Source organism: Micromys minutus, assembly GCF_963924665.1.
Source record: "Micromys minutus genome assembly, chromosome: 8".
Lineage (NCBI taxonomy): Eukaryota > Metazoa > Chordata > Mammalia > Rodentia > Muridae > Micromys > Micromys minutus.
This window is the reverse complement of record NC_137977.1, coordinates 24013474-24040665: the sequence shown is the minus strand read 5'-3', so window position 1 is coordinate 24040665 and position 27192 is coordinate 24013474. Positions and strand designations below refer to the sequence as shown.

Sequence of the window (27192 nt, the reverse complement as noted above, 5' to 3'; positions counted from 1 at the left end):
CTTTTTAAAAAAATATATTTTTATTTGCTAAGATTAAAAATAGCAGGAAGCCAGGTATTGTGGCTACATTAACATATACTTATTTAGTTGTCAACAGTCTTTTATTTATAATACACTAAATAAGATATATTCATAAAATTTTTTGTGTTAAGCTTTTAGGACAGATGCTATTGGTCGTAAAAACCAGGGCCTCATGTATGCTAAATAAGTGTTTCAGTGCTATCAGATAGTTCCAACTCTTATGTACTTTATAATATCCTAGAAATTACTTCAACAAACTCAGACATTACAACATATAATTATCAAGAGAGATACTTTGTATCTAGAAATGAAAAGATAGAAGAAGTATATCAGAGCTAATAAACTTGAATCCTTCAAATAGTGTATATACTCCTCTTAATAATTATTTGGGGTTCGGGCCCATAATCCTAGTACTCAGGAAGCTGAGGCAGGAAGATTGCCATTAGCATGAATGAAGGTACCCTAGGCTTCACAGAGATTTCCAGGTCAGGTTGGGTTAACTCATTAACAAAATGAATTTAATTCATTAAAAAAGTCATCTGGATTTTTATTCATATACATTTTGATAATTAATCATCCAAGTTCACAGACTGATAATTTTTCTTCAGCTTACCCACTATATTCCAGCATTAAATAAACTGGATGCAATTCTTCAACCTCTTGCTCATTAATTAAATTAAAAAGATTTACTAGGTAGCCAACACATTCCTTATTACACTACAGTTTGGCTAAAATACCATCAAATAAAAGCTGGGTGTCATAGCTCAAGCTCATACTTCTATCTATCACTAAGACAGGTAGAAAGACTGCCACAGACCAGGCCCAGCCTGGTGTATAACTACTGAATTCTGGGCTGTAGACAGGTACATAGAAAGAGCCTGTCTTGAAAAACAAAACAAGAGCTATCAAGTAGAAAAAAAGGGGGGGACACAAAATTTTTTGCTTTAATATAATAAAAAGCTTAATCTATTTCTTAAGTAATTTTATTTTTGGCCAATGAAAAACTACATCTAGCAGTATGTTGACAAGAAAACAGAAAGGCATTTTTCTAGTATTTAGGACTTTCCTATTTTAAACATCCTCTACTAGTACTGACATGTATCTCAATTAGCCATAGGTACATTAAATATCTCTATACCATTAAAGTAATATTTATTAAGTAGTTGAAAAAATATCAATCTTAAGGAAACTAATTCAACAACTAACCTTTTTGTACTCCTAGAAGGGCAGTAGACATCTCCTGGGAAGTCCTGTCAGGTTCCTGGGGAGGCACAACCATGGCAAGTGTGTGTATGGGCACTCGTGGAACCTAAAACATCAACTCAGAAAAAAGTCATCTCAGATCACAGAAGAAAACAAAGTTCCATAAATAAAACACATATATTGCTTTATGTTTTCTTCATATACTGTAACATTCACTTCTTTCATTTTTAGATTTATTTTATGCATCTAAGTATATAAGAATGCATGTATGTGAGCCACATGTGAGCCTGGTGCTCTTGGAAGTCAGAAGGTATAGGATCCCCTGGATTGGGAGTAATAGATGATTATGAACCACCACGTAGGTGCTGGGAAGAAAAACTAGGTCCTCTGCAAAAGAACAAGTGCTTTTGACTGTTGAACTGTCTCTCCCACTCCCTCACTTTATTTATTAGAGCTTAAATTTTTTTATTATGCCTTCACCAAAGAATAGTTTCTGGGAATACTAAATAAAGATACTGAAGACAATCTATGTATTTGATAATTTATGTTAAATAATATTATTATTGTTTGCTCAGGTGGAAGTCTTACAGTCCCAATTACAGTGAGAAGTATAAATCATATACTCTCTCTCTCTCTCTCTCTCTCTATATATATATATATATACTAGCCAATTTACTCTTGTTCAAATTTTAGTTTAGCAAAAGAGGAAATAAAATTCCAACATATTTACTGAATTGAAGTAGACTATGAACTTCCAGGATAATAGAAAAGAACTACTGCTTTCATTAAACAAACTTTCAAAGAATACTTATAAAGAAATAGTTTATTTATTCTACCTGAGATTCGTCTTGTGATGGAGAGGTAAGTTGAGACACATCTGTGGTGGGAACCGACAGAACATTATTTGGATAATCCAACAGGTAAGAAACAACATTAGTATGGCCACCTTTCGCAGCTTCAATAAGCATTGTTGATCCATCCTAAGAAAGAATTGACCATAGTTATTCTTTATCAATGTATTCTTAGACTGAGAAAAATTACTTAGTCATATAAAATCAAATGTATTAATTGTACCTTCAGATTCTGAGACACAGTCCTGCTATTTAGTCCAAAACTTACTTTGGATTCAAGGTACTCATGCTGCTTTGTCTATGCCACCACAGGTGCCTCACAGCTCATCAACAGCAGCAAATATTAAGCACTAAAAGACTAAGCAAACCTTTAAAAATATTATATCTTATTATTTGGTGGGGTTTGTCTGCTGGCTTATTTTTTCTTGAATCAGTCTCAGTATGTATTCCATGCTGGCTTTGAGCCGACGTATGTACTGCTTTGGCATACCTCCTGACAGGCATATGCCACCATACTCAGCTGATATTACTTATACATCGTGTTAAGGAGAATTCCTTGAGCTGGGTGTGGTTGTGCATGCCTTCAAAACCAGCACCTGTTAAGGTAGAGGCAGGAGACTCTCTGGGAGTTTGAGACTAGTCTGGCCTACACAGTGAGTTCCAGAGACAGCCAGTTACATAGAGACACACTGCTTCAAAAAAGCAAAAGTGAAACAAGAAAAGTAGAATACCTTGAGTCGGTGAGTAGGGTCAGCTCCATGAGCCAAGAGAAGTTCAACCACTGCCAAATGGCCTCCTGCACATGCCAGTGACACAACTGTGTGATCATTATTGGCTGTAGCCCTATTCACATTGGCACCTTTAAAGAAAAATGGTAACTTAACAAAAGTAAAATCAAGCCAATTTACAATATTGTTTAAAGATTTTTCCGAATATAATACAGATATAAAACAGTGTAAATTATAGGTGTATACCTGGAAATTTTCACAAAATGAACACACCTGTGTCACTAGAATCAGATCAAGAAATAGAACATTATCCACAAACCAAAAGTCCCATCAAGTGCTCCCTTTTCAGTTACTCCCAACCATGGTAACTCTTAACTCTGACTTCAAATGGTATCATGTAAAACAAAAACAAAGTCCAAAAACAAAAACAAAGTACTCTTGTATTTTAATTAATCTTCAACTAAACATAATCCAAAAGTGTATAAAAACAATCTTTTAAGAAAGACAATATAATAATCTACTAAAACATGAGATTATTGTTTAAGTTGTTTAGCAATAAATTCAGACAATGCAATTATTTAGCAACTCCTACAACCTAGAAAGGCAGTACTCAATGTGCTCCTATTCTTGGTAATTCTCATTATATTCTTGGCAGGTTGTTGGTGGGCATGACCAAGTGTTCCATTTATTTATACAAGCATAAGAGAAGTGCATAATCAACCCCTCACACCAGCAGCCATTAACTACCTGTAGCTCTTAATCTTAAGGGGTTGGGCCTTGTAAGATTCACCATCCATGTTGGGATGCCTATTGGTAGTGTCACTGTATAGGTCTTGGTTATGCAACCATACTGTTTCAAAGAATATTTACTTATTTGAGATGGGATCTCACTATGTAGATCTGGCTGGACTGGAACTTACAGGCCAGCCAGACTAGGCCAGCCTAAAACTCACAGAGATCCATATACTTGTTTCTGCTCCTGAATGCTGGAATGTTTGCATTATCATACCTATGCACAGGCCTCGAGACTTTTTTTTTTTTTAAAGATTTATTTATAGGAGTGCACTGTTGCTATCTTGAGATACACCAGAAGTGGGCATCAGATCTCATTACCGATGGTTGTGAGCCACCATGTGGTTGCTGGGAATTGAACTCAGGACCTCTGGAAGAGCAGCCAGTGCTTAGTAACCACTGAGCCATCTCTCCAGCCTGAGAGATGTTTTTTAAAAAAGACCTCTGTTTACTGTTAATCCAATTGTATGACAAAAAGTATAGCATCTCTCACCTGTGTCTGCAGCAAAACTGCCGTGAATGTTTTCAACATTTACTGGAGAACAGTGGTTACTTACTTTTACTCTCTCCAGCTTTCAGGAACAACCATATACTGTTAGATGAAAAAACTCGACTAATAGAAAATTTTCAGTAATCATCTCACAAACTGTTGTTTACTACATAAAATACATTGATAAAAGTGATTATTTTTAACCACTAAGTGTTTTTCTCAGAAATAGAAGGCTTTTGAAACAACTACTTTCTGAACTTGCTTTACCTTTGCTAATAAGAAACTGAACAGTACACAAATGACCAGCTCTTGCAGCTTTCATCAAAGGTGTTCTTCCACCTTCAGATTCATGTTCCTATTAAAAAAACAGAAACTAAATCAGTCAACTAATTAAACATTTATTTTAAGAACTTAATACTAATGATATGATAAACAGTGAGGATTTAGTACTTACTCATGTGGACACTTAAACAATTCCTCTAATGTACAGATTCATTTCAGTTACACTAGATAGCATGACCTATTATGGGCAAATTTCAACCTTGTATACCCAACAGTAACCTTTAAATATAATAAAATTAATGTTTAGTTTGGTTTCCAATAACTTAAATTTTCTTCTTTTTAACTTAAAAATTCTAATTACAATTAGATTAAGAAGGTATTTTAACTATTCATGTGAAATTTGTGTGTGTGTGTGTGTGTGTGTGTGTAAGGGGCAGACTTAAGTCCCTAAGGTGATTTTTTAAAGTCCTGATATTTTATTAAAACTTATTATAAATTCTACTAAAGGGTGGAAGGAGAGAATAGACTTCTGCAGTTGTTCTCTGACCTCCATGTGTAGTGGCATATATGCACATGTACTTACACGCGTACACACACACACTCTCTCTCACACACACAATTTAAAGTATTTCTACCAAAAAAAGAAAACAGCACTAAAGAAATTCTTAGTATTTTAAGAGTAAAGATGAACAAAAATATACCAGTAGATGGAATATTTTAGAATAGAAATTAAACACTTGAAACGTTAAAGACAAAAGATAGTTTTAGCAGCAAGATCATTGTTTTTCTCTAGGAAGTTTGCCAGATGCAAGAATGATTGGTAAAAAATAGCTTCTCACCAGGCCTTATTATCAAATAGCACACAACTGAACTTGCTTGTATGATTAGTAATCTTAGTTGGTTCGTGTACAAACTTTTACTACATTCACCTAAATACTGAAATTATTGTTGATAACTTTGTTTCTATGAAGAGTTTTCTTACCTATCCTCCAGGTTCATGTTTAAATTATACTAAGTATGTAAATGTGAATCTGCTGTTCCAGTTGATTTTTATTAGGGAAAAGTAGTTGATAATGACAGTTTTTATTTCACCATTCTTTTAAATTAACTTAGACAGTTACTTAGCTGCCATACCTTCAATTCAAAAAGGTGCTTTGTCAACAGAACATAACAGAAAACTTTAATTTAAATTATGAAGGAAGTGGGGTGCCAAAGAGATGATTGGGGCTTGTTAAGAGTTCTTCCAGAGGAACCAAGTTTAATTTCCAGCACCCACATGGTGGGTCATAAGCTTATGTGACTCCAGGTCCAGAAATCCTCTACTGGCTTCTCAAGGAACCAAACACACACAAAGAATACATATACACATCAAGTAAGTAAATTCTTTTTTAAAAATTAAGTGTGGATTACCAATCTATTGAAAAGTTTAAACTAGAGGAATTCCAATCTAAAAAAAATTTTTTCTTTTAAAGTTTATTTTGAAACATGGTCTATAGACTTAAAAAATCACAACTATTCTGTCTCAGTCTCCGGGCATACTAAGTCTACAAGTGCACCTACTATACAAGTGCACCTCTGATAAAGTCGTGGCTATGAAGTCCAGGCTGTGTAAACTGCTCCTCAAATACTAATAAGTTGTTTACTTTGACTTTTTAATTATTACACATGTTAATTAGGTGATCATTTTTAATAACTCTGAGTTATGATAGAATAACTGTAGATAATGCTAAAATAATCTGTTTTTAGAATGGATTTTGAATTTATGTGTAGTCAACTAGTATTTCGGCAATCTAGAACATTTATACACACACACACACACACACATACATATATAATAAAAATATCAAATGGCTTTGTCTAAGCTTTTCTCTTCAGATTGTTGTTGTTTTCTTATATTGCACTTTACTTCCCATCTTTTAAGTCTAACTTTAATTTCACAGCTTTGTATCTATGGTTCATGCTTGTCATCCTAGCACTCAGGAAGTAGAAGCATATAAACAGTTCAAAGCTATCTTCAACTAAATACAGAACCTAAGGTAAGCCTTGACTACCTGAGACTCCATCTCAAAAATAAATAAATAGATAAACAAATAAACAAAATAACAAAAGAGCAGTGACATGACTCAGTAGGTAAAGATGCTGGCCTACCCTGGAGCCACATGGTAAAAGCAAACAACTGATTCTGGTTGTCCTCTGATCTCTACAAATGAAGCAATGTGTATGTGTGCATACACACAAGAAATAAATGTAAAAAAAAAATTTAAAGCAAAACAAAATAATAATGGGAAAAATCACCTATACACCTATTTCCTTCGTTGGCTTAAACTTAAAATGTATGGTTTGTTAAACAAGGCTAAATAATTTATTGTATGTAACATACCAGAACAGCTTTCAACACAAATTCAGCAGCAGCTCCCAGTTTTACTACAAACACAGGTAATCGAAACAATCCTGAGCATAATATTCTTATTATTATTTGGTTTTGTTGTGAGACAATTTCACACTACCCCAAATTAGCCTTGAATTCATTCTGTAGAGCCCAAATTAGCCTTGAATTCATTCTGTAGAGCCCTAATTAGCCTTGTATTCATAGCAGTCCTCCTGCCTCAGCCCCTTAAATACTGGGACTGCAGGGATAAGCTCCCATGCTTAGCTTGAATACACTTTTGATGCTATTAGTAGTTAGCACCCACATCTGTTTTAAAAACAGTTAACACAATTTGTGACAATATTTATTGTATTCACTACTTTAAATAAATTATATCTCCTTCACTAAGATAGACAAAACATGTCACTGCTGTTTTTCCTTCTTTTTAACTTGTCAGAAATACACATTTTCACTGCCACCTGAAGCTTCTTGCCATACATTTTTGTACTTCTGAGAGCTTTTTTTTTAAAAGAATACCATATATAAATAATACTAAGGAAATAAACCAGTAACAATGCAAACCTCTTCAACAAGACATAATATTTTCAAACTGAAGAGTTTGTCAGTCAGCAAAGTTCTTTAATTTCTTAGCTTTAATTCAGATATCCCAGTCTATTCTATATGGTGGTAGTTTATAAGCATCCAAGGCCACTGTGGGGGCTGGAGAGATAAACTCAGAGGTTAAGAGCACTGACTGCTCTTCCAGAGGTCCTGAATTCAATTTCCAGCAACCACATAGTGGCTCACAACCATCTATAGTGGGATCCAATGCCCTCTTCTTGTGTGTGTGTGTGTGTGTGTGTGTGTGTGTGTGTGTGTGTGTGTATAGCTACAGTGTACTCATATAAATAAAAATAAGTAAGTAATATTAAAAAATGATTCTGATTTAAAAAAAAAAAAAGGCCACTATGATCTAATCATTGGCTTGGAACTGTGCTCTCCAAAATAGTCTTCCGGTCCTCCTGTTTATTATCCTGAGAAAGGAAAAGAACTTTTAGATCTTATCCTAAAATGAGAATCATATTTGGCTGTGAAGAACTTGTAGAAGACCTCGCTGGCACTTCAGGTGCATTTTCAAGTAAAACAATCCTAATTATTAAAGACCATAATCTTATGAGCATAGGGTTTTTGTTCCTTTTTAAGACAGAAGTGTCTCTGTAGTCCTAGCTGTTCTGGAATTTACAATGTAGACCAGGCTAGCCTTGAATTCCTGCCTCTGCCTCCAGAGTGCTGGGATTAAAGGTGTGTGTCACTATACTGCAATGAATGGTTTTGTTTTTGAGACAGGATTACCCCTAAGTAGTCTTGGTTGGCCTAGAACTTTCTATGTAGAACAGGCAGGCCTCTAATAGAGATCTATGAGTATAGTTTATTTTTTAAGGACATGATAATGATCTTTCAATAAAATGTTATAGAAATCTTGAAAGGAAGTAATTATACTGTAGCAGGTACTCCTGCCTTGGTCTCTAAAGAAAACTAAAGCTATAAGCAGGAGTAACATTTAAAAATATCTAACCAAGAATACTGAAGATATCAAAAAGTGTACGAAAGCTCAAATACTATTTAAGATAATTAGTTATGTAGCTTTCTCTTCTCTCATAAATGTGTTTAGTGCTTTTTAGTCATTGCCTAGAGTCACTGGAATCTCCATCAAATAATTAAACGTAGGTTTGTAATAAATCCCATATAAATCCCAACTAACAGTAAACCAAATTCAAAAAAATAATAATAAGTGCAAAGTATCTGTCATGGAACCTATTATGATGCTCCTATAAAATCAGAAATGATACAAAAATTTAAGCTATTTCTGTTCATCAAATAACTTCAAAGAACATGGGCTGTTTCCAATAAGTGTCTGGGTATGGTCTCTTCATGTACATGTACATGGTTTCCAGCAGTCTAGAAACACAGGGATTATTTTTAACACAGAAACCTATTCAAAACCCCATGCTGGCCACAAGCTCTAGAGAGAAAGCAATTACTGTTATTTTACTAAGTGGACATGTTGTGGATGGTCAAAATATCCTGTAAATGTTTATGTTGAGAGACTGCAGAGATGGCTTATTGGTTAAAAGGGCTACCCAATCTTTCAGACCAGAGTTCTTTCAGCACCCACATCAGGTTTGTAACTCCAGCTTCAGGAGGAGGTTTTGACAGCCTCTTCTGACCTCCAGGGCACCTACACACACAGACACACAGCATACACACATTTTGCAAACAAACAAACAACAACAACAAAAAACTACATTTATATCAATAGATTAGTGCTGCTCTGCCAGCTCTAGTCAAAGATGCTTCATTCTACTGTGGTGTGTTACTGCAAAGTGCTGAGAATAAGTGACTGTTGAATGCTTGGTCCTTAATGATATCCCTACCATCCTTCACCCCAACCCCAAGGCTCAGGGACTATCACAGAAGAGGGAGTAGAAAGAATGTAAGAAGGAGAAAGGGATAGAGTCTTAATGGAATGCTGTCTTCTGAGGCATGACAAGACCATCACACTCATGAACTCAGAGCAGCTGTGCTTACCTGCATAAGACCTACACATGATTGAATTGTCAACATTCCCTCACGGAAGGGGGAGGGGCAGTTAACAGTTGCTTGGGGGTAGGGCCTCACAAGGCCCCATCCCTCCCTGAGGACCTAGAGGCAGTTAATGGTTGCTGGGTGAGGGAGAGACATTTTCTTCTGGTGTATTTACTGGTAAGTTGCCCATACTCCCATAAATAACTTCACCTAAGCTCCTGCAAGCAAACCTACTGGGTTACAAAACAAACAAACAAAACAAAACCAAAACAAAGCCCAGGAAAGTAGGAGGATTTCTTGAGAAGAAAAAAAAAAATCAGTGAAAAGTGGGAGAATGAAAAGAGAGGGTAATGAAGGGGAGAGTAAACATGATCAAAATACGTTATATGCAAGAGTGATAATGTCATAATTAAACTCACTGTTGTGTACAATGTATGCTAATAAAAATATCAGATAAGAAGGTTTTAGAAAGCCATACACTAAACACTAGTCTGAGTTCAGTTTCTGTGTATGATATTTTTTAAAACTGGTACTTTGCCTACATGTATGTCAGTGAGAGGGTGTCAAATCCCTTGGAACTAGAGTTACAGGCAGTTGTGAGCCATCATGTGAGTGGCTGAGAATTGAACCTTGGTCCTTTGAAAGAACAGCCCATCCTTTTAACCACTAAGCCATCTCTCCTACCTCCCTATGTATAATACACAAAGTATATTAGGTATAGACATACAATAATGTAGGTTGATGTCAAGGCGATACGGGACAGGGACAAAATTTTGGTAAGGTGTAGGGGGGAGGAGAGAGAGAAAGGAAGGAGGAGGAGAATTAACATGAAAGATGAACTCTGTCCGTGTGGGTCTGGGTAGCCATGAGTAGTTATGTATACTTTCAAGGGGATAGATTTCTATAGGTCAATTTATCTTATCTAAGTGGATGGTTTATCTTTGCCAATTGGCTGTAAGATTACTGTGTGGATGGATGTGGATTGAGAATTTAACATATATAAATTATTGATTGTTAAGGCAAGATTTTACCAGGCTATGGAGAATGTGAGCCAAATTCCTTACATAGGGATAGGGAGACAGCTGGGAGAGGGTGGTTTGAGTACAGCGTGGTAGAGAGAGCCTGGGTGCAAGGCTCCAAACTGGAGCAGCTCTGCATGTGGATTTAATATTTATCACAACACAATAATATGGATATACAAATAAAACTTCTATTCATTTAATATGTGCCAAGAATCAAAGAGCACCCTCCGCCTCATGCTTCTCCATGATGTTCTGCTCAAGCAAACTTGAAGCCTCAGGTGCCTCAGGTATACTAGTTCTACCAACTGGACTAGATCACTCACACAGACAGTGAAGGTAAGAACATCAGAGCTTCAAGGTAATCCTTATCAACTACATGGAAAAATCAGGGAAAGCCTGGATTACATAAGACCATATCACAAACCAAGATGAAACAAAACAAGACTCGAATTTACTTTCTTTCAGAATAAGAAAAGGCACATTCATTATACTGTATTGTCTCCCTTTGGAATTCTTAATGACCACAGTAAAATTTACATGATCATAATAAAATAATCAAGAAGATAGTATGACATTTAGAATTACAAATAAGAATAATGAGGCAGATGTGGCTTTTTGTTTTGCTTTCTGTTTTATGAGAGTCTCACAGAATAGCCCAGGTAAGATGTAATGCAATTTGCACCCTACATTCTTTCTGTCTCAGTTTCCAGAGCACTAAGGTTACATACAAGAACCTTTCTAACTATGCATATCAAATTAGTGACTTAATGAAATAACTAAAATTTAACTTACTTTTCCAATGTTTAATGTACAGAATTATAAGATGCCTCCCATAGGTATTTCTTCTTTTGAATAGACTAATTTAGAATGGCAATGCAAGCAAATGAAATGCTATACTGAATAACAAAATTTCATTAAATGAATAATAAGTTAATGTATTTAGTTCTAATATCTACATAAGTTGTTCACTATGGGACAAAGTCCTTATTAAGTACAGAAAGTCCCTATCAGTAGTGTAGTACAGTATAGTATTAGTATAGATCTTGAGATAAAATGACAGGTCAAGGAACAAAAATGTAATATTTATCAAATTTATGTATTGTTCTTTGTCCTATTCCATTTTAGTTCTGTTGAAAAATTCATGTGAAAAAAATTCTACAGCAATGTATATAGTTCCTTTATCTTAACAAGTACTGTTTTAGTGCTGAAATCAACATGCTAAAATAAATGAAGACAAAGAATTATCTTCAGAAACAGTTTAAATATAGAAGATATTTATCAAATCAAAACATTTCTAAGTATGTTAGATGGCACAACATTGCCAGATAAATATGAAGTGACTATATCTTAAGACCTTTGGAAATTATGACTTATAATAATCCATTACTAAAAATGTCTAAACTATAAAAATGATTAGACAATAAAAGCCTGGAAAATGCTGTCATCATAGTACATCAAAACTGAAGAAAAGGGAAGAGAGAAGACCTGGATAGAGCAAATAAGGGAGAAAGGCAACTTAGTACATTAAAAATCAAATCATACTATTACAAAAAAAAAATTGGGGGGCTGGAGAGATGGCTTAGTAGTTAAGAGCATTGGCTGCTTTCCCAGAGGTCCTGAGTTCAATTCCCAGCAACCACATGGTGGCTCACAACCATCTGTAATGGGATCTGATGTCCTCTTCTGGTGTGTCTAAAGAGAGCTATAGTATACTCATATACATTAAACAAATAATTAGAACAACAACAACAAAACTTTTGCAAGTTCTCTACCTTTAGGTTGAAACTAATAGTGAACAGAAACTATGATAAAAGAAGCTAAGTCATACGTGCTTTGGCAAAGTACGCTACAAAGAGAAGAGTGTGACTGGTGACACAGACCTGTAATTCTAGCTGTTTGGAAGGCTGAGGCGGAAGGATCTCAAGTTCAAGCCCCGTATGGGTTATAGAATAAATATAAGGTTGGCCCGACCATTTAATAAGACCCTGTCTTAAAATTTAAAAAAGTAAGACTGGGGTATATAGTTTAGTGGTATCATTTTTAGCAGCAAACTAATTCTTAATACTGGTGTAGTAGGAGAGAGGTGAGAATAACATTAAAATTCAGTTTTCTGGAGTATTTGAGGAAATAGCCTGGAATAATGTGACCCCTGAACATTTGGAATATATTTTTTAAAATCTTCCTGCAAATGGGTTAGCAAGTATGAGACGCTTGGGCTTGTTTGCCACCAAGGCTTACTATCCAAGGTTGATTCCTAGAACCAACAGGATGAAACAGAAAATGCCTCCTGCCTATTGTCCTCTGACTTTTATAAGTATGCTACAGTAAACCTTCCCCCAGAAAGAATGAATTACACACACACACACACACACACACACACACACACACACACACACACACACAGCTTGTTACTTGGGTGTAGTCCCACTGTTATGGGAATAAAGACAGGATATTGTTGGTATTGTTGGTCCTTGTTAGCTGCCAGGTTAGCTCTAGATTTAATGAAAGACTATTAAGGATTAGATAGAGTGAATAACTGACTTCCTCTTCAAGCTACCGTGCAGACATGTGTGTTACATACAGCATGCACACACATGCCACACAAAAATAAAGGAGGAAAAGAAAAATAAACAGAAAGGCAGCATACTAAAATCTACTGTCATAAATCTCAATTATCTTGCAGAAATGTTAACTGATACAGCAGATCCTGCTTAGTAAGAATGGATTCTAGGGTAGATAGATGCCTTAATAAGGAGAGTCTTGTGTGCAATCATAGGGACCAGAGTTCAGATCCATAGCATTTACATGTATGCCAGTACTGTATGGTGTGGCCTGCTTATTAGGTCAGCACATAAAAGAGAGACAGGAGAAGCCACTTAGCTAGACTAACCAAACTGCTAAATTCTAGGTTTAACTAAGACTCTACCTCCAGATAAAAAGTGGAGAATGGTGGAGGAAGACACCAACATCAACCTCCAGCCTTCAGCCACATACCACCTAATACACATACAGTGGGTGGATACAATGGTTCAACAGATAAATGTGCTTGTCACACAAACTTGATGACCTGCTCTAAATCCCATGAGAGAACTGACACACCAAAGGTGTCCTTTGACCCTCACATGTAATCTGTGACACTTATACAACCACATATATAATAATTGAAGAAAAATTTAAAATATATTTATTAGAAAAAAAGGAATAAATGCTAATAGTGTCATGGCACTAGCCTATAATCTCAGATGTTGTAGGCTGAGAAAAGAATCCGGGGTCTAAATAAAATCAGGCCAGCATTTAAAAAAATAACAAAACCCTGAATAATGGTTATCATTACATTTATTATTAGTAGAAATGATAATGGTATAACCATATTATACACTTAAATTTTATTCAATTATTTTTTTAACAATATTCTCAGGTATCTATTAGGAGATGTCTATTATTGAAATGATTAAAAGGTATCTGTACTGGTTTATCAAAATAAATGAAACTACTAAAATTTTCTAGTTTCTAGCTATGTCTCACATGTAAGCATTGTAACTATTCATTGAATTATTTGCAATTTTCCATAGCTCTAAGTTTTATGATATATATGAACTTGCACATAATTTGATATTATGAAAAGCCAAATTCAAAAGGATAGAAAAAAATAGAACATGGTGATGTTGTTTGGAAGATGGTTAACAGTATCAATTTTTGTCTACTTTTGTCATTCTGGAGGCTGGAGCTGGGGCTTTGCATATGTCAGGAAGGCCCTCCACCGCTCAATTACATCTTCAGAAGTAACTCTGCTTCTAAATGCAATTAGAGAAAGTCAACCACCCAAAATGAATTGACAAGTTATTTTGTTCTGTAAATACATCACTGAATTTTATGATATATGTAATAAATAGCACTTTAGAAAGTACAGGTTAAATGAGGATAGAATGAGAAACTAATAGTTTTTCTTAGGAAAAGAAATAGTATTTTCTATTAAACATAATTCAAATGCATTCAATACATTTAAAAACTTACAGGTGACCAGAGGCTTATTTTACTCAATTAAATCTTCTCTCTTATCATGTGTGTGTGTGTGTGTATGTGTGTGTGTGTATGCATACACACACACACACACACACACAAGCAACCACATGTACACTTTTGAGAACAACTTTTGAGAGTTAATTATCTTTTTCTACCATGTGGATTCTAGGAATTAAACTCAACTTGAGTCTTGCCACCAATCCCTATTTATTCAAAATGTATAAATTACTGATCATTACAAATGTTTTCTAAATGATAAATATGAATAAATATTAACATTCATGCATAAATATTTGAAATTTTAAAAATCTTACTAAATGGGCCCCTGCTTGAAGTAAAACATCTGCAACATCTGTATGTCCATTTTCACAAGCATAGGTTAGAGCTGTGTCTCCTGTTGCTGTGGTAGCATGCACATTAGCACCTAGAAAAAAAAAAAGAAATAACACAAACACACATTAACTCTGATGTTGAAGGATTACATTAGTCCAATTTTACAATAAGGTAAAATGAAAGAATTCAAAATGTGAAAATGACATCAAAATACAGCTAAGTATTCCTATTTTCCCTTTTTGTCTTATTTCCTTTAAATACATTTTTTATAAAAGTGTGTTTTGCCTTACAACAAAGCAATAAACAAAACAATTTTCAAGCAGAGAAATTTGCCTACATATCTCACAAAATATACCTTAAGTACTAGATACAAAAGCAAAACATTTAAACGTAACTCTGAAACAGTTCTATGTATAATATGGTACAAATCAAGTAAATATTTGGTAAAAATGAATTTTTTCTCGTTAAGAAAAACACATTATTTAAGTTAAATAAAAACCTTAAAAAAAAAACCCTCATGATTCTAAATTGGAAGTACAGACATAAATTTATGGCATTATGGCATTTCTTTTAAATGTTTAAAAATGTCTATTTCTTAATCTGATCTTTGGGTCCTAGAGCCCAAAGAACCTTAAACTAAAGCCTGGTAAGACAGTTTTCCAGTGCTACCTGAGTCTAACAATATGTTTCATTGTTGGAATCTACAGAAAGGTAGGAGGAAGAAAAATGACTTCACAAAAGTGTACTTGTGGCCATACACAAACATGTATCCATGCACGAGCGCACACACACATACACACATATATATTCACATGTGCACACACACACAAATATGCACACAAAGTAGTAATTTAAAACACTCCTCTTTCCCCACTATACTGCCTACTTTTGAAGAATACTAGGATATCGTCTCATTATTTCTAAAAATAGATAAATAAAAAGGGAAGGAAAAGTCAAGCCAAATGTTATCTTGCAGTACCTACATGAATTTCTGCCAAATTTTGAATATTAGATATCCTTCTACAGAAAATCCCAGCTAATCAACAAGAATAGAGTAACAGATTTCTAGGCTTCTTCTACTTTACAACCTCTTATAATCTAAGTGACCCAAAGTATGAGAATGGCTAATTAATGATACTACTAAAAAGGAGAGGGAAAACTAGAAACTGAAAAAAAGATACCCACTGATAAAGCTATAGAAATATTATCGGTAATGTTTTCCCATTTTTAAAAATTCTACCTGAATACAGTCAAATTTCTCTCTAGAGTTAACCATTAATTTATAAAAATATAAGAAAAAATGTCAAGGAGAATTTAACAAATTACTGGGAAGCCTAAGGAATCAACTAACCATTTGTTCAACAATAACAACAAAACTCACAAGAAAAAGTATGAAAAACTACAGAGATCCTGCAAATAAAAACTTTTTATGCATGCCAAGCATGGTAGTGTACACCTCCAATCCCAAAAAGATGGAGGCAGATACAGGAGGACCTCTGTGAGTTGGAGGCCAGCTTAGTCTATGAGTCACTGACCCTATTTATATCCTATTTTATTGGTATTTTGAGACAGGGTTTTTCTATGTAATTACAGCTTTCTGGTAGCTAGCTAGCTAGGTAGACCAGGCTGGCCTCCAAATCATAGCAGCCAGTGCCCTTAACCACTGAGCCATCTCTCCAGCCCTAATTTTTTTTTTTTTTTTACAGAGATAGTAAAATCATTATCTTTAGAAAACTGATTTTTAAAGTTTTACACATTATAGTTAGGGGCTGCAGAGAGATCAGAGGTAAGAATTCCTGCTGCTCTTCCAAAGGAGCCAGTTTGAATTCTCAGCACCAACATGGCACCTCATAATCACTTAACTCCAGTGCCGGAGATCTTCCACCCTCTTCTGGCCTCTATGGACACTGCATATATATGGTGCACACTCAAGTATACATACAAACTTACATAAATATAACTTTATTTTTATTTTATTTATTAGTTTTTGAATCGGTTTCTTGGTGTAGGTCTGGCTACTCTGGAATTTGCTGTGTAGACCAGGCTGGCCTCGAACTCAGAGATCCGACTGCCTCTGCCACCCAAGTGCTGGGATCAAAGGTGTGCACAACTACACCTGATACATAAACCTTTAAATAAATATATAATAGAATTTGAAAGTAAAATGTTTATTTTAAATAAAAATAAGTATTAAAGTAGGGAAAGTAGGAAGTATATAAATGAAATAAGATTGACTATGAATTAAAATTGGGTTAGCAACAAATTGAGCCTGATAGGGCATACTTGTGACTCCAAATTGGGATGTAAAAGCAGGAAGAGCAACAGGAGTTTGAGGTCAAAACCAGCCTGTGCTACATAAGAGCCTGTCACAGAAAGCAAAACAACAGAACAGAATAACAACAAAAATCAAAACCAAAAGGAAAAAAAAAAAAAAAAAGAAGCCAAACAAACAAACCAACCAAAAATAAAAAATAAAAAACAAAAACCCATGCTCACACCAAAGTAAAAAACAAGAAAGACTGGTTAATATTGGAGTCATCTTTCCAATCGAAGAACTCTGAGAACTATATCCTTCAAGTCAGCAGCAACAGCAAATATGACAGTTAACTGAGACACAATAGAAAGTAATGCCAGGGGCTCCAGGGTTAATCACTCAACACTAACTAGGTTATCTTGATGAGATTATATAGTAACTTTGCATCAGTTAAGTTTCAAGATTAAAAAAAAAAAGTATTCTTCCCAGAAGTCTGTGTTAAGAGCCAATAGGAATATATATTAGAACCTTAGGATCCAGATTCAAAAAAAAAAAAAAGAAACAAAATGGGCTTAATAATATTTATCTGTCTTTTTCATACAGGTTTTGATTTTTTTTTTTTTTTTTTTAACACAGGGACTGCAACTTTATGTAGACCAGATTGGCTTTGAAATCAGATTCACCTACCTTGGCCTCCTGAGTACCCAGATTAAAGGCATGCACCAACATGCTCAGCTAATATATTTTATAACACAATGACTAGAGGCAATTAATAGAAATAATACAAAATCTGAGTAAAAATATCTTACTATTTGGTCAGTTCTTTCCTTTTAGTTTTGGTTTTGGTTTGTGAATACATAGTCTCATGTATGTTCTTATGTGGCCACCTTCAAGTCCTAATCCTCCTGCTTCCACCTATATAAAGTTCTTTTTGTTTTGTTCTGTGTGAGACAAGGTCTCAATATACAGCCCTGGCTGGCCTAGAACTCAATTTATACAACAGGCTGGATCCTCCTGCCTCTGCCTCGCCAGTGCTGAGATTATAGGCATGTGCCACCATTTTAGACTTAAGCTTTAAAACAATGTATCAGAGCTATGTGTTGGTGGCAAAGCGAACACAGGCCTTTAATCCTAGCAGGCAGATCTGTGAGTTCAAGGTTAACCTGATCTACAGAATAAGTTCGAGATAGCAGGGCTATACAGAGAAACCCTGTCTTGAAAACCAACCAAACAACAACAAAAAAATAAAAACAACTTTTCAGACCTTGATAAAATGAGAAACTCAATATTACTTCTAAAAGATAGAAGCTTGTTTTTAATTAATATTTTTTCTGGTATATCCAACAGACAACATATACTCTAAAAATGTACTGTTGATGTTACTTAATAAAGCACAAATATTTGAAAGAAACATTTTGCCTGTAAAACTATTTCTCATTTTTTGGGGGGTCTATGCTGTATGCATCACCATACATATAGAGGTGACTATGTAGAAGATATCTGCAAATGTTTTTAAAGGTCAAAGGGTGGCATCGGTGTCTTCTTTGATGATTCTCTATCTCATATACTGATGTAAAATCTTTCTCTGAATCTGAAACTTGCCATAGTCCAGCTAGCCAGCTTGTTCTGCAGATTCCCTGTCCCCGAGATTACATGGTGGCCATCATGTCTATCCAACTTTTTCATAGACATTGGATATGACCTTCAGGCTTATGTGACAAGTGTTTTACCAGCAGTCATCTCTCCTATACACCTTTATTTTCTTTTTGAGGCAACTTAAAATGTCAAGAAATTAACAGCCTTAAAGTATCATGCCTCTTATCAACAGACTAAGCAGGAAGAATTAATCTTTCTTCCAAAAGAAAAGACAGCTTATAAGCAAATCACTAAACAAAACCCAACAATATTAAGAAGTCTGTTAAAGACCAGGCCTTAGGATATTGCTCAGGTGATCTTCCATCCTTAGTGGAATTCCCTAGTACCTGATAATATATAATGTTAATAATATGACAAACTAACAACCCAGAGCTTAATGCATACTAAGAAGTCCTTTAACACTGAGCTACATCCTAACTCTAATTTTAATTTTTAATAGACTGATAATACTTGTATGCACTTATGGGGCTCAGTGTTATGAATACAATGGAATAATTAGATCATATGAATTATTATCTTTTTAAAAATTCTTTTTTTTTAATTTTTTTATTAATGAGTATACTCTAGCTGTTTTCAGACACATCAGAAGAGGGCATCAGATTTCATTACAGGTGGTTGTGAGTCACCATGTGGTTGCTGGGAACTGAACTCAGGACTTCCAAAAGAGCAGCCAGTGCTCTTAACTACTGGGCCCTCTCTCCAGCCCATGAATTATTATCTAACACCTCACATATATATTATTTCTTGAAGATAAAAACATCCACAATCTGCTCATTGTAGAAATTTTGAAGTAGGAAATGAAAGATGGCTTAGCAATTAAAAACACTTATGGCAAAAGCCTAATGTCCCGAGACTCCTAAAATCCACAGTGGAAAAACAGAATCAAGTCTTCAAGGTTGTCCTCTCAATTCAACATGTATGCTGTGATACATGCATGTCTGCAGTCACATCCTCAGATTCTCTCTCTTCTCTCTCTTCCCTCCCCTCCTCATAATCAAAAGTAATAATAATAAAACACTCCATACTCCTAACAAGGTTATCATTCTATGCAGAAGGTAAGTCACTGAACCCTGGCAGTTTGCCAACATTCCCCTTTTTTTGCTGTAGATTTTAATGCCTTTATACTGTTCCTGGTAGTCACCAGTGCACTCTGTTTCAATGTTTTTATATTTGAGATATAAATATTGTTTGTATTTTTCTTTTTGTGATAAAGGTATTTTTAAAGCCACGTACCAGCAGCCAGCAAATATTTAACCAACTCCAGGTGTCCCTCCTGAGAAGCCTCCATAAGAGGAGTAGAGCAGCCGAGTTCTATGTCAGCCCCCGCCTTAATCAGGAAATCTGCTACTTCAGAAAAGCCTCCACAGCAAGCCAAGGTAAGAGCAGTTTCTTGAGTTTCTTCTGTCTGGGCATTTATGTTTGCACCTGAAGGCACAACAAAAGAAAAAACTAGCTGCAAGAGAATTATATACAATATGCAAATAAGATGATAATCACCTACCATCTCTGCTTAGGCTATTCTCTCTAGAGCATCAAAACTTTTCTATGACTGAGACTCAAGGCCTGCCTAAGCTACAGAAAATTTATTTTCTCATCAGTGCAAAAACAGTATCTACTTCAACTCATATGCAAAACACACAAGGAGGTTTAATTTTAATAAAGTACAATGGCTTTACCTTGTGCCAACAGAAGTGCCACCATCTCTTCATGTCCTTCTCGAGCAGCTTCCATCAAGGGTGTGTATCCTTCATCATTAACCTCTTCTAGATTTGCTCCTCTTTCAATAAGCAGTGCTGCCAATTCAACATGTCCACCACAGGCAGCTAGAGTCAATGGAGACTCAAAGGAATCTGCAGGCATATTTACTTGAGCACCACTGTCTAAAAGCAAACGTGCCACCTCTACATGTCCATCCTGTAGGTGACAAAAGTTTTAAAAAAAAAGAATTTTAGAGATTTTTTTTTGAAGTGGAAGTCAAACGGGGGACTAAAAAAAACTGATATAGCTTAAATATTACACATTATTAATTTATGTTTTAATGTTTAAGGGGCTAGAAAGATGGCTCAGTGGTTAAGAGCAGTGACATCTCTTCCACAGGACCTAGGTTCAATTCCCAGAGCCCACATGGCAGCTCACAACTGTCTGTAACTCCAGTTCCAAGGGACTTAACAACCTCACACTAACATACATGTAGACAAAACACAAATGAACAAAAATAAATGTTTAAGTTACCTTAATTTCCACAAACTGCAAAATTTTCTAAAACAAATCTGACCTGGTAACCAATAGTCATAATTCTAAATAACTTTGAATTTTTATATTCTTTGAAGTTAAAAAAAGAAAACCTACCAAATTCAGTCAACAGAACCTCAAAAAGAATTATTGTTCAAACAACTTCTAGGTTAAATATAACTTTACTCCCAAATTTAGAATGTAGAAATGTAGAAATGTATTAGCTCTTCCTCACTTTTCTTTTATTTTTTCTTTTTAAAGATTTATTTATTATTTTATGTATGTGAGTACACTTGCTGTCTTCAGACACACCAGAAGAGGTAGTCAGATTTCACTACAGATGGTTGTGAGCCACCATGTGGTTGCTGGGAATTGAACTCAGGTCCTCTGGAAGAGCAGCCAGTGCTCTTAAATGTTGAGCCATCTCTCCAGCCCTAGTTCTTCCTTAGAAACAAAAACTTGACAAACAAAAACAAAGACATAGGGATTGTGAGGTCATTATCACTTGGGATTATGTCGCTTAGTGAAGTCTCTATGGATTAGTACTCTTCTGTCTTTGCCTCATCAACTTGTTGACCAAGGTAAAGAATAAATATTTCAAATATGTAAAATAAAGATTTTATTTATGTGTAAATTATTTATCAGGGTCTTACAAATGCTAAGCCCATATTTTAACCACTGAGCTCTAGTCTTCTAGTTATAAAGATTTATTTTTATTTATGTGTCCAATACCAGAGGACATTGGATCTCAAAAAGCAGATGTGAGCTACCACATAGTGCTGAGGTATGAACTTAGGTCTTTCACATGAGCACTAAGCATTCTGGTTGCTTGGATGAGACTGACCTCCATAGACGTATATTTGAATGCCTAGTGCTTAGTAGGTGAAATGTTTGAGTAGGATTAGGAGGTGCAGCCTTATTGGAGGTGTGTCACTGGAGTTGGGCTCTGAGATTTCAAAAGCCCACAGCTGGCTCCGAGTCTTTCTCTGCCTATTGCCTATGAATCAGGATGTAGCTTTTAGCTACTGCCCTGGTGCCATGCATGCCACCACACTCCTGCAATGATGATAATGAACTAAACCTCTGAAACTATAAGCAAGCCCCCAAATGAAAAGCTAACTTTCATAACAGTCGCCTTGGTTATAGCATCTCGTTACAGTAATAGAACAGTGACTAAGACAGACTCTTAACCTCTGAGCCATCTCTCCAGATTCTCAGTCCTCAGGTTTAAATTCTTGACTTCACACTTTATATTGGCTCTCATACTTGTTATAAGCATCTCTCTCTCACTCTGTCTCTCTCTCTCTCTCTCTCACACACATACACAAATGGACATACACAGAATTCTAACCATAAGTTCAAACCCATGAATGCATATAACACATAAATAATAAAATTCAATGTTTAGGATTTAATTATTTTTTAAATAATATACACAAAAAATAAAGGAAAAATTTTAATGTAAAGAAAAAATTAAAAGAAACATTAACTTTAAAACTAAAAACATGGGCTAGAGAGATGGCTCAGTGGTTAAGAACACTGACTACTCTTCCAGAGGTCCTGAGTTCAAGTCCCAGCAACCACATGGTGGCTTATAACCATCTGTAATGAGATCTGATGTCCTCTTCTGGTGTGTCTGAAGACAGCTACAGTGTATTTATATATAATAAATAAACAAATAAGTAAATCATTAAAAAAAAAAAACTAAAAACACTACATCAGGATTACAAGTTGCTATTATCCTCTAAAAGTCCACATATCAAAGCATTATCTGTTCTTTACTTACAATTTGGTTAAAATACAAGCCAACCATTAACTAGAGACTGGGCTCAGTTGAAGTTATAAGCATGAGGACATAAGTTTGGTGACCAGAAACCAGAGGGAGGAGAAAAAAAATCTAGGTGTTTTGGTATTCAACAGTGAGGTAGACATTCAGATTATTCACTAAGCTCAAAGCCTATTGTGCTTATGAGGTTTCAGGCCCATGAGAGACCCTGCCTCAGTAGGTAAGGTGGATGGAGTCTAAGGAGGAACACACAAGGTCCTCTGGACTTCTAAGGACATATATATGTACCTGCACACACACAAGAACATAGAGACACACATAAACAGTAAAAATAATAAGAATAATTTTCAGGTAAACACATAAATTTCTTCCCGTAGGATTTCAAATGAAGATAATTAAGTTACCATGCAAGCTTCCATTAAGGCAGTGTGCATCTCATCAGTTTTATGCTCTTGATCTGCACCAGCTTCAAGCAGAAATCGAACCATATCCAAATGGCCTTAAAAATAAGGTTAGAGAACTGACTAACAATTAAATGGTTTTATTTTCAAATGTCTATATACAATTTATAAAGTTTTATGTTGAATTTAATCAATCAATGAATGACAGTTCTAGGAAGCCAACTAAAAACAACTAAGTTGGTGCACTTTCAATAAGGTTATACTACGTTTTAAAGACTGACTTTCTAAAGCACGCATTTCTACTTAAGTAATCATGTTTGTTCTCTGATTTAATTTACATAAACTATCAAAACACTAGACTCAAATAGAAAGCCAGATAAAGTATATTAGAACATATTTTCTAGAAAAACAGATTGAAAATCACCATGACTCACTATGACAATAAGTAAACACACAGAAACTCCATTTAAAGATAATTATAATACTCTAGATACATTTAATTAAAAAATACTAATAGCCAATTAAAAATGCCAACATTCCAGTGTAAAAAATACATGAAGGATATAAAATAGTAATTCAAAATATGTACAAATGGACATTAAGCTAATAGAGGAGATATTAAATAAGATACCATTATGTTAGCTACCAAAATGGCAAAGAGAGAATAATAATGCCCAGTACTGGAGAGGGTGTAATGGTAGGTAAAAGGGTTCTCAGACATCTAATGGGGTATGAGACACCTAATAAACTGGTTCAACCTTTCTAGAAGGCAGTTTGGAAGTATGTATCCTTCCTAGAAGGCAGTTTGGAAGTATGTATCAAGGCTTAAAAAATCTCTATACCCTTTGACCCACCAATTCTACTTCCAGAATTTATCCTAAGAAAACAAGAGGATCAGGTGAAAACATCTGCACAAGGGTATTATCAGTATTTTTAAATAATAAAAACAACAATAATAAAAGTTTTTAAAAAAGAGAACTGGGAACAATTAGTCTCCAACAATAGGAAATCCTGGTGTATTCATTTCATGAATTCAGCAGAAATTCTGAGTTCCCTACCCAACATTCATTCTTATTATTCTTGAGAAACATGACTTTTTCTTTTATCTAGGTGGCAATATGCTTAACTGTTAAAAGACTATTTCCTGCCTTCCTTGTAGCAGAGGGGAGTCAGCAAAATGCAGTGAGAGTTATGAAGTGACACTTCTAGGAAGACTTCTTAAAGGAAACTTACTAAATTGGAAGATAGTTGCTACTTTATAATTACCCTCTTCATCTTAAAGTACAGACTTTTGGGCTCTAGCTGCCTCCTGGACTACAGATAACATTTAGGACAGAATCCATATATTAGGATGTACAACAGAAAAATGCTGAGGACTCTTCCATACTGAGGACAGAATTAAACTGCAGTACTAGCACAAGTAAGTTTACTTTTGGGTTTCTCTTCTGTACAAATCATTATATTTTGTGGTATATGCAAGCACACAAATCTAGAATATATATCTGAAATATTATGTAATCATCAAAAATTGTTACAAGAGCACTTATTAAGATGAGTACATATTCATGATACCTACAGAATATAAATAAAATAAATATAAATAAATAAATAAATATAATAAACAGAATATAAAATAAAATAAATGGAAATATAAAACAATTAAGTCATTTTATTTCACATAGATGTATACTTTCTTAAAAACTTACTCAAAAATATACTGGACATACACTAAAATACTTTTACATGCTTTTTCATCTTTAAACAGCAATATTATAGGTCATTTAAATTTTTCTTTATGGTACATCATGTTTTTCAGGTTTTCTACATCAACTATCTGTAGATCTGTCTATAATTCTTTAAAGGAAAAATTCTATAGAATAAAGGGTATTAAATAATAGAAATCCTAAAATCTGTAAGTTGTTGGGTGAACAAAAGTAATAAAGAAAGATATATAGGATTGGTACAGAAGGGGTTGGGGATTTAGCTTAGTGGTAGAGCACAAGGCCTTAAGTTCAGTCGTCAGCTCCGGGGAATGGAGAATTAGGGGTGGAATAGTTCAGAAAATACAAGTTAAAAATGACATTTATGTCTTATAAAGTAAGTTTACACCACAAGAAAAACAAAACAATATAAAGTTCATTCAAATCCTCAGGGAAAAAATACAAAGTTAATCCAAATATTCAATATTCAAATATTTGAAGCTGTTATAAAAACAATTCGACATAAAAAGTACCTTTGTAGCAGGCAAGTGTCAGAGCACTTTCTTTAAACTCATTGGAATGCGTGTTGATGCCCGCACCATGATCTAGAAGAACTTTGGCAACTTCCACATGACCTGCACTGGCTGCTTCCATTAGGGGAGTGTGTCCATTTTCATTATGGTCTTCTATATTTGCACCCTCATTAAGAAGCACTTTTACAATGTCAATAAATCCTCCAGCACAAGCATAAGTCAGTGCAGTGTTCCCTAACAAAGAATTTAAAAATTAAGAATTATGAGACAATAGATGGCATATACTACTATTCTAGCTAACTCTCTCCAATCCCTTGGCATAACCGACTACAACTTTTATCTCAAGTTCGGTTTGTTTGTTGCATTTTTGTATGTGATAGAGATTCAACCCAGGGTATCTTACACATAGTATACAAACATGTTCTCCTTCACCCCCAACCCAGCAATCTTTCCACATTACCCACACTAGTCTGGAACTCAAAATTCTCTTGCCTCAACTTCATGAACAGCTGAAATTACAAATGTAAAAAAATCATCCCCAGCTCAAATTTTTTAATTGTCATTAATTTAAAGCATATCTTTATTTCCTGACAAAATTTCTTCAAAGCCCAATACAAAATGCTATGTATTTTAGCTGTCTAGAGAATATAAAAGATGTAGAAAATGAAAATCTAAACACAGAAAACAGAATAATTGTCTGACTATACAGACTAGAACTGTCTTAGAACACCCTAGGTATCCAAGGTGTATCTCAAACACACAGCAATCCTCCTGCCTTGGTTTCCTAAGATTATAGGCAAGTGCCACTATGGCTGGTTCAAATTTATGTTAAAGATTTATTGTTGGATCTTACTATCAACCCCAGACCATCTTAAATTCAAGTACCCCCACTTCAACCTAATGAATGCTAAGAATTCAAGAAGGCTCCACACTGCTTAAAAACTTTTCAGCAGGCACAGTAGTGCATGCTATACTACCAACACTCGGAGGCTGAAATGGAAATTTTTTTTAGAACAAGGGCCATCCCTGGTCCACCTGTTGAGACCATAACTCATCAACTATAACAAAGACTTTTTAAAGATATCAAAGTCAAGATTATTTTCAAAAGGTTTCCATTCATTTTCCCCAATAACCTATTTTTTAATTAAATTTATTTGTTTTGTGTATGCATGAGGTAGGATATGTGTATGAATGGCCAGAGGAAGGAAGGAAGAGATCAGCTGGCGCTCTTCTGACATGTGGAGCCTGGGAACTGAACTCAGGTCATTAAGCCTGGCAGCCTTACCTCCTGTGCAATCTCACCAATGCTCCAGGAATCAATTTTTATTCATGATATCATAATAAACTATACACATTTCCCTTCAATTTCTACATACCTGTTGCCGACTGGGAGTTGACATCTGCATCATGATGAAGTAATAATTTTACAATATCTAAATAACCACCACTGGAGGCTGCCATCAAAGGAGTTATATCTCCTTTATTCCCTCTATCTTCAACATTAGCATGCATAGCTATCAGTACCTTCAAAAAACACAAAGAAGTTGTTGCTTACTATTAATCATACTCACAGAGAAACTATTCAATCTGAGAACATAACATTGTAAGATAAGTATAAAAAATAAGTAAAAATAATCACCTTTAAGGAAAATTTAGTTTTACTACTAGTCAGGGTGACAAGTCAGATGCTATATTTTTCTATCCTTTCATCTGAGACTTTTAAAAAATAAATAAATAAGATATATTTACTATATATACAGCAGTCCTCCTGCAGGAATGCATTCAGGTCAGAAGAAGGCATCAGATCTCATTACAGAGATGGTTGTGAGCCACCATGTGGTTGCTAGGAATTGAATTCAGGACTTCTGGAAGAGCAGTCAGTGCTCTTAACCACTGAGCCATCTCTCCAGCCCCCAGTTGTTTTATTTTTA

General features: G+C 34.9%; 1 protein-coding gene across 14 annotated transcripts in view; it reads right to left on the bottom strand.

Annotated features, from left to right (window-relative positions):
• Positions 1-27192, bottom strand: part of LOC308423582 (ankyrin repeat and KH domain-containing protein 1) — a gene marked incomplete at its 5' end in the record, with an annotated part of 94859 nt that overhangs the window by 46932 nt on the left and 20735 nt on the right. For 12 of the 14 annotated variants that reach the window (XM_080920337.1, XM_080920348.1, XM_080920344.1 and 9 more), the window contains 10 exons: positions 1228-1330; positions 2061-2204; positions 2807-2934; positions 4353-4440; positions 14681-14790; positions 19843-20034; positions 20286-20523; positions 23032-23126; positions 25262-25495; positions 26638-26785. In XM_080920337.1, coding sequence (XP_080776463.1) covers positions 1228-1330; positions 2061-2204; positions 2807-2934; positions 4353-4440; positions 14681-14790; positions 19843-20034; positions 20286-20523; positions 23032-23126; positions 25262-25495; positions 26638-26785 — 1480 coding nt within the window. The remainder of the gene's footprint in view (positions 1-1227; positions 1331-2060; positions 2205-2806; positions 2935-4352; positions 4441-14680; positions 14791-19842; positions 20035-20285; positions 20524-23031; positions 23127-25261; positions 25496-26637; positions 26786-27192) is intronic. The other 2 variants (XM_080920346.1, XM_080920340.1) reach the window with 1 other exon arrangement.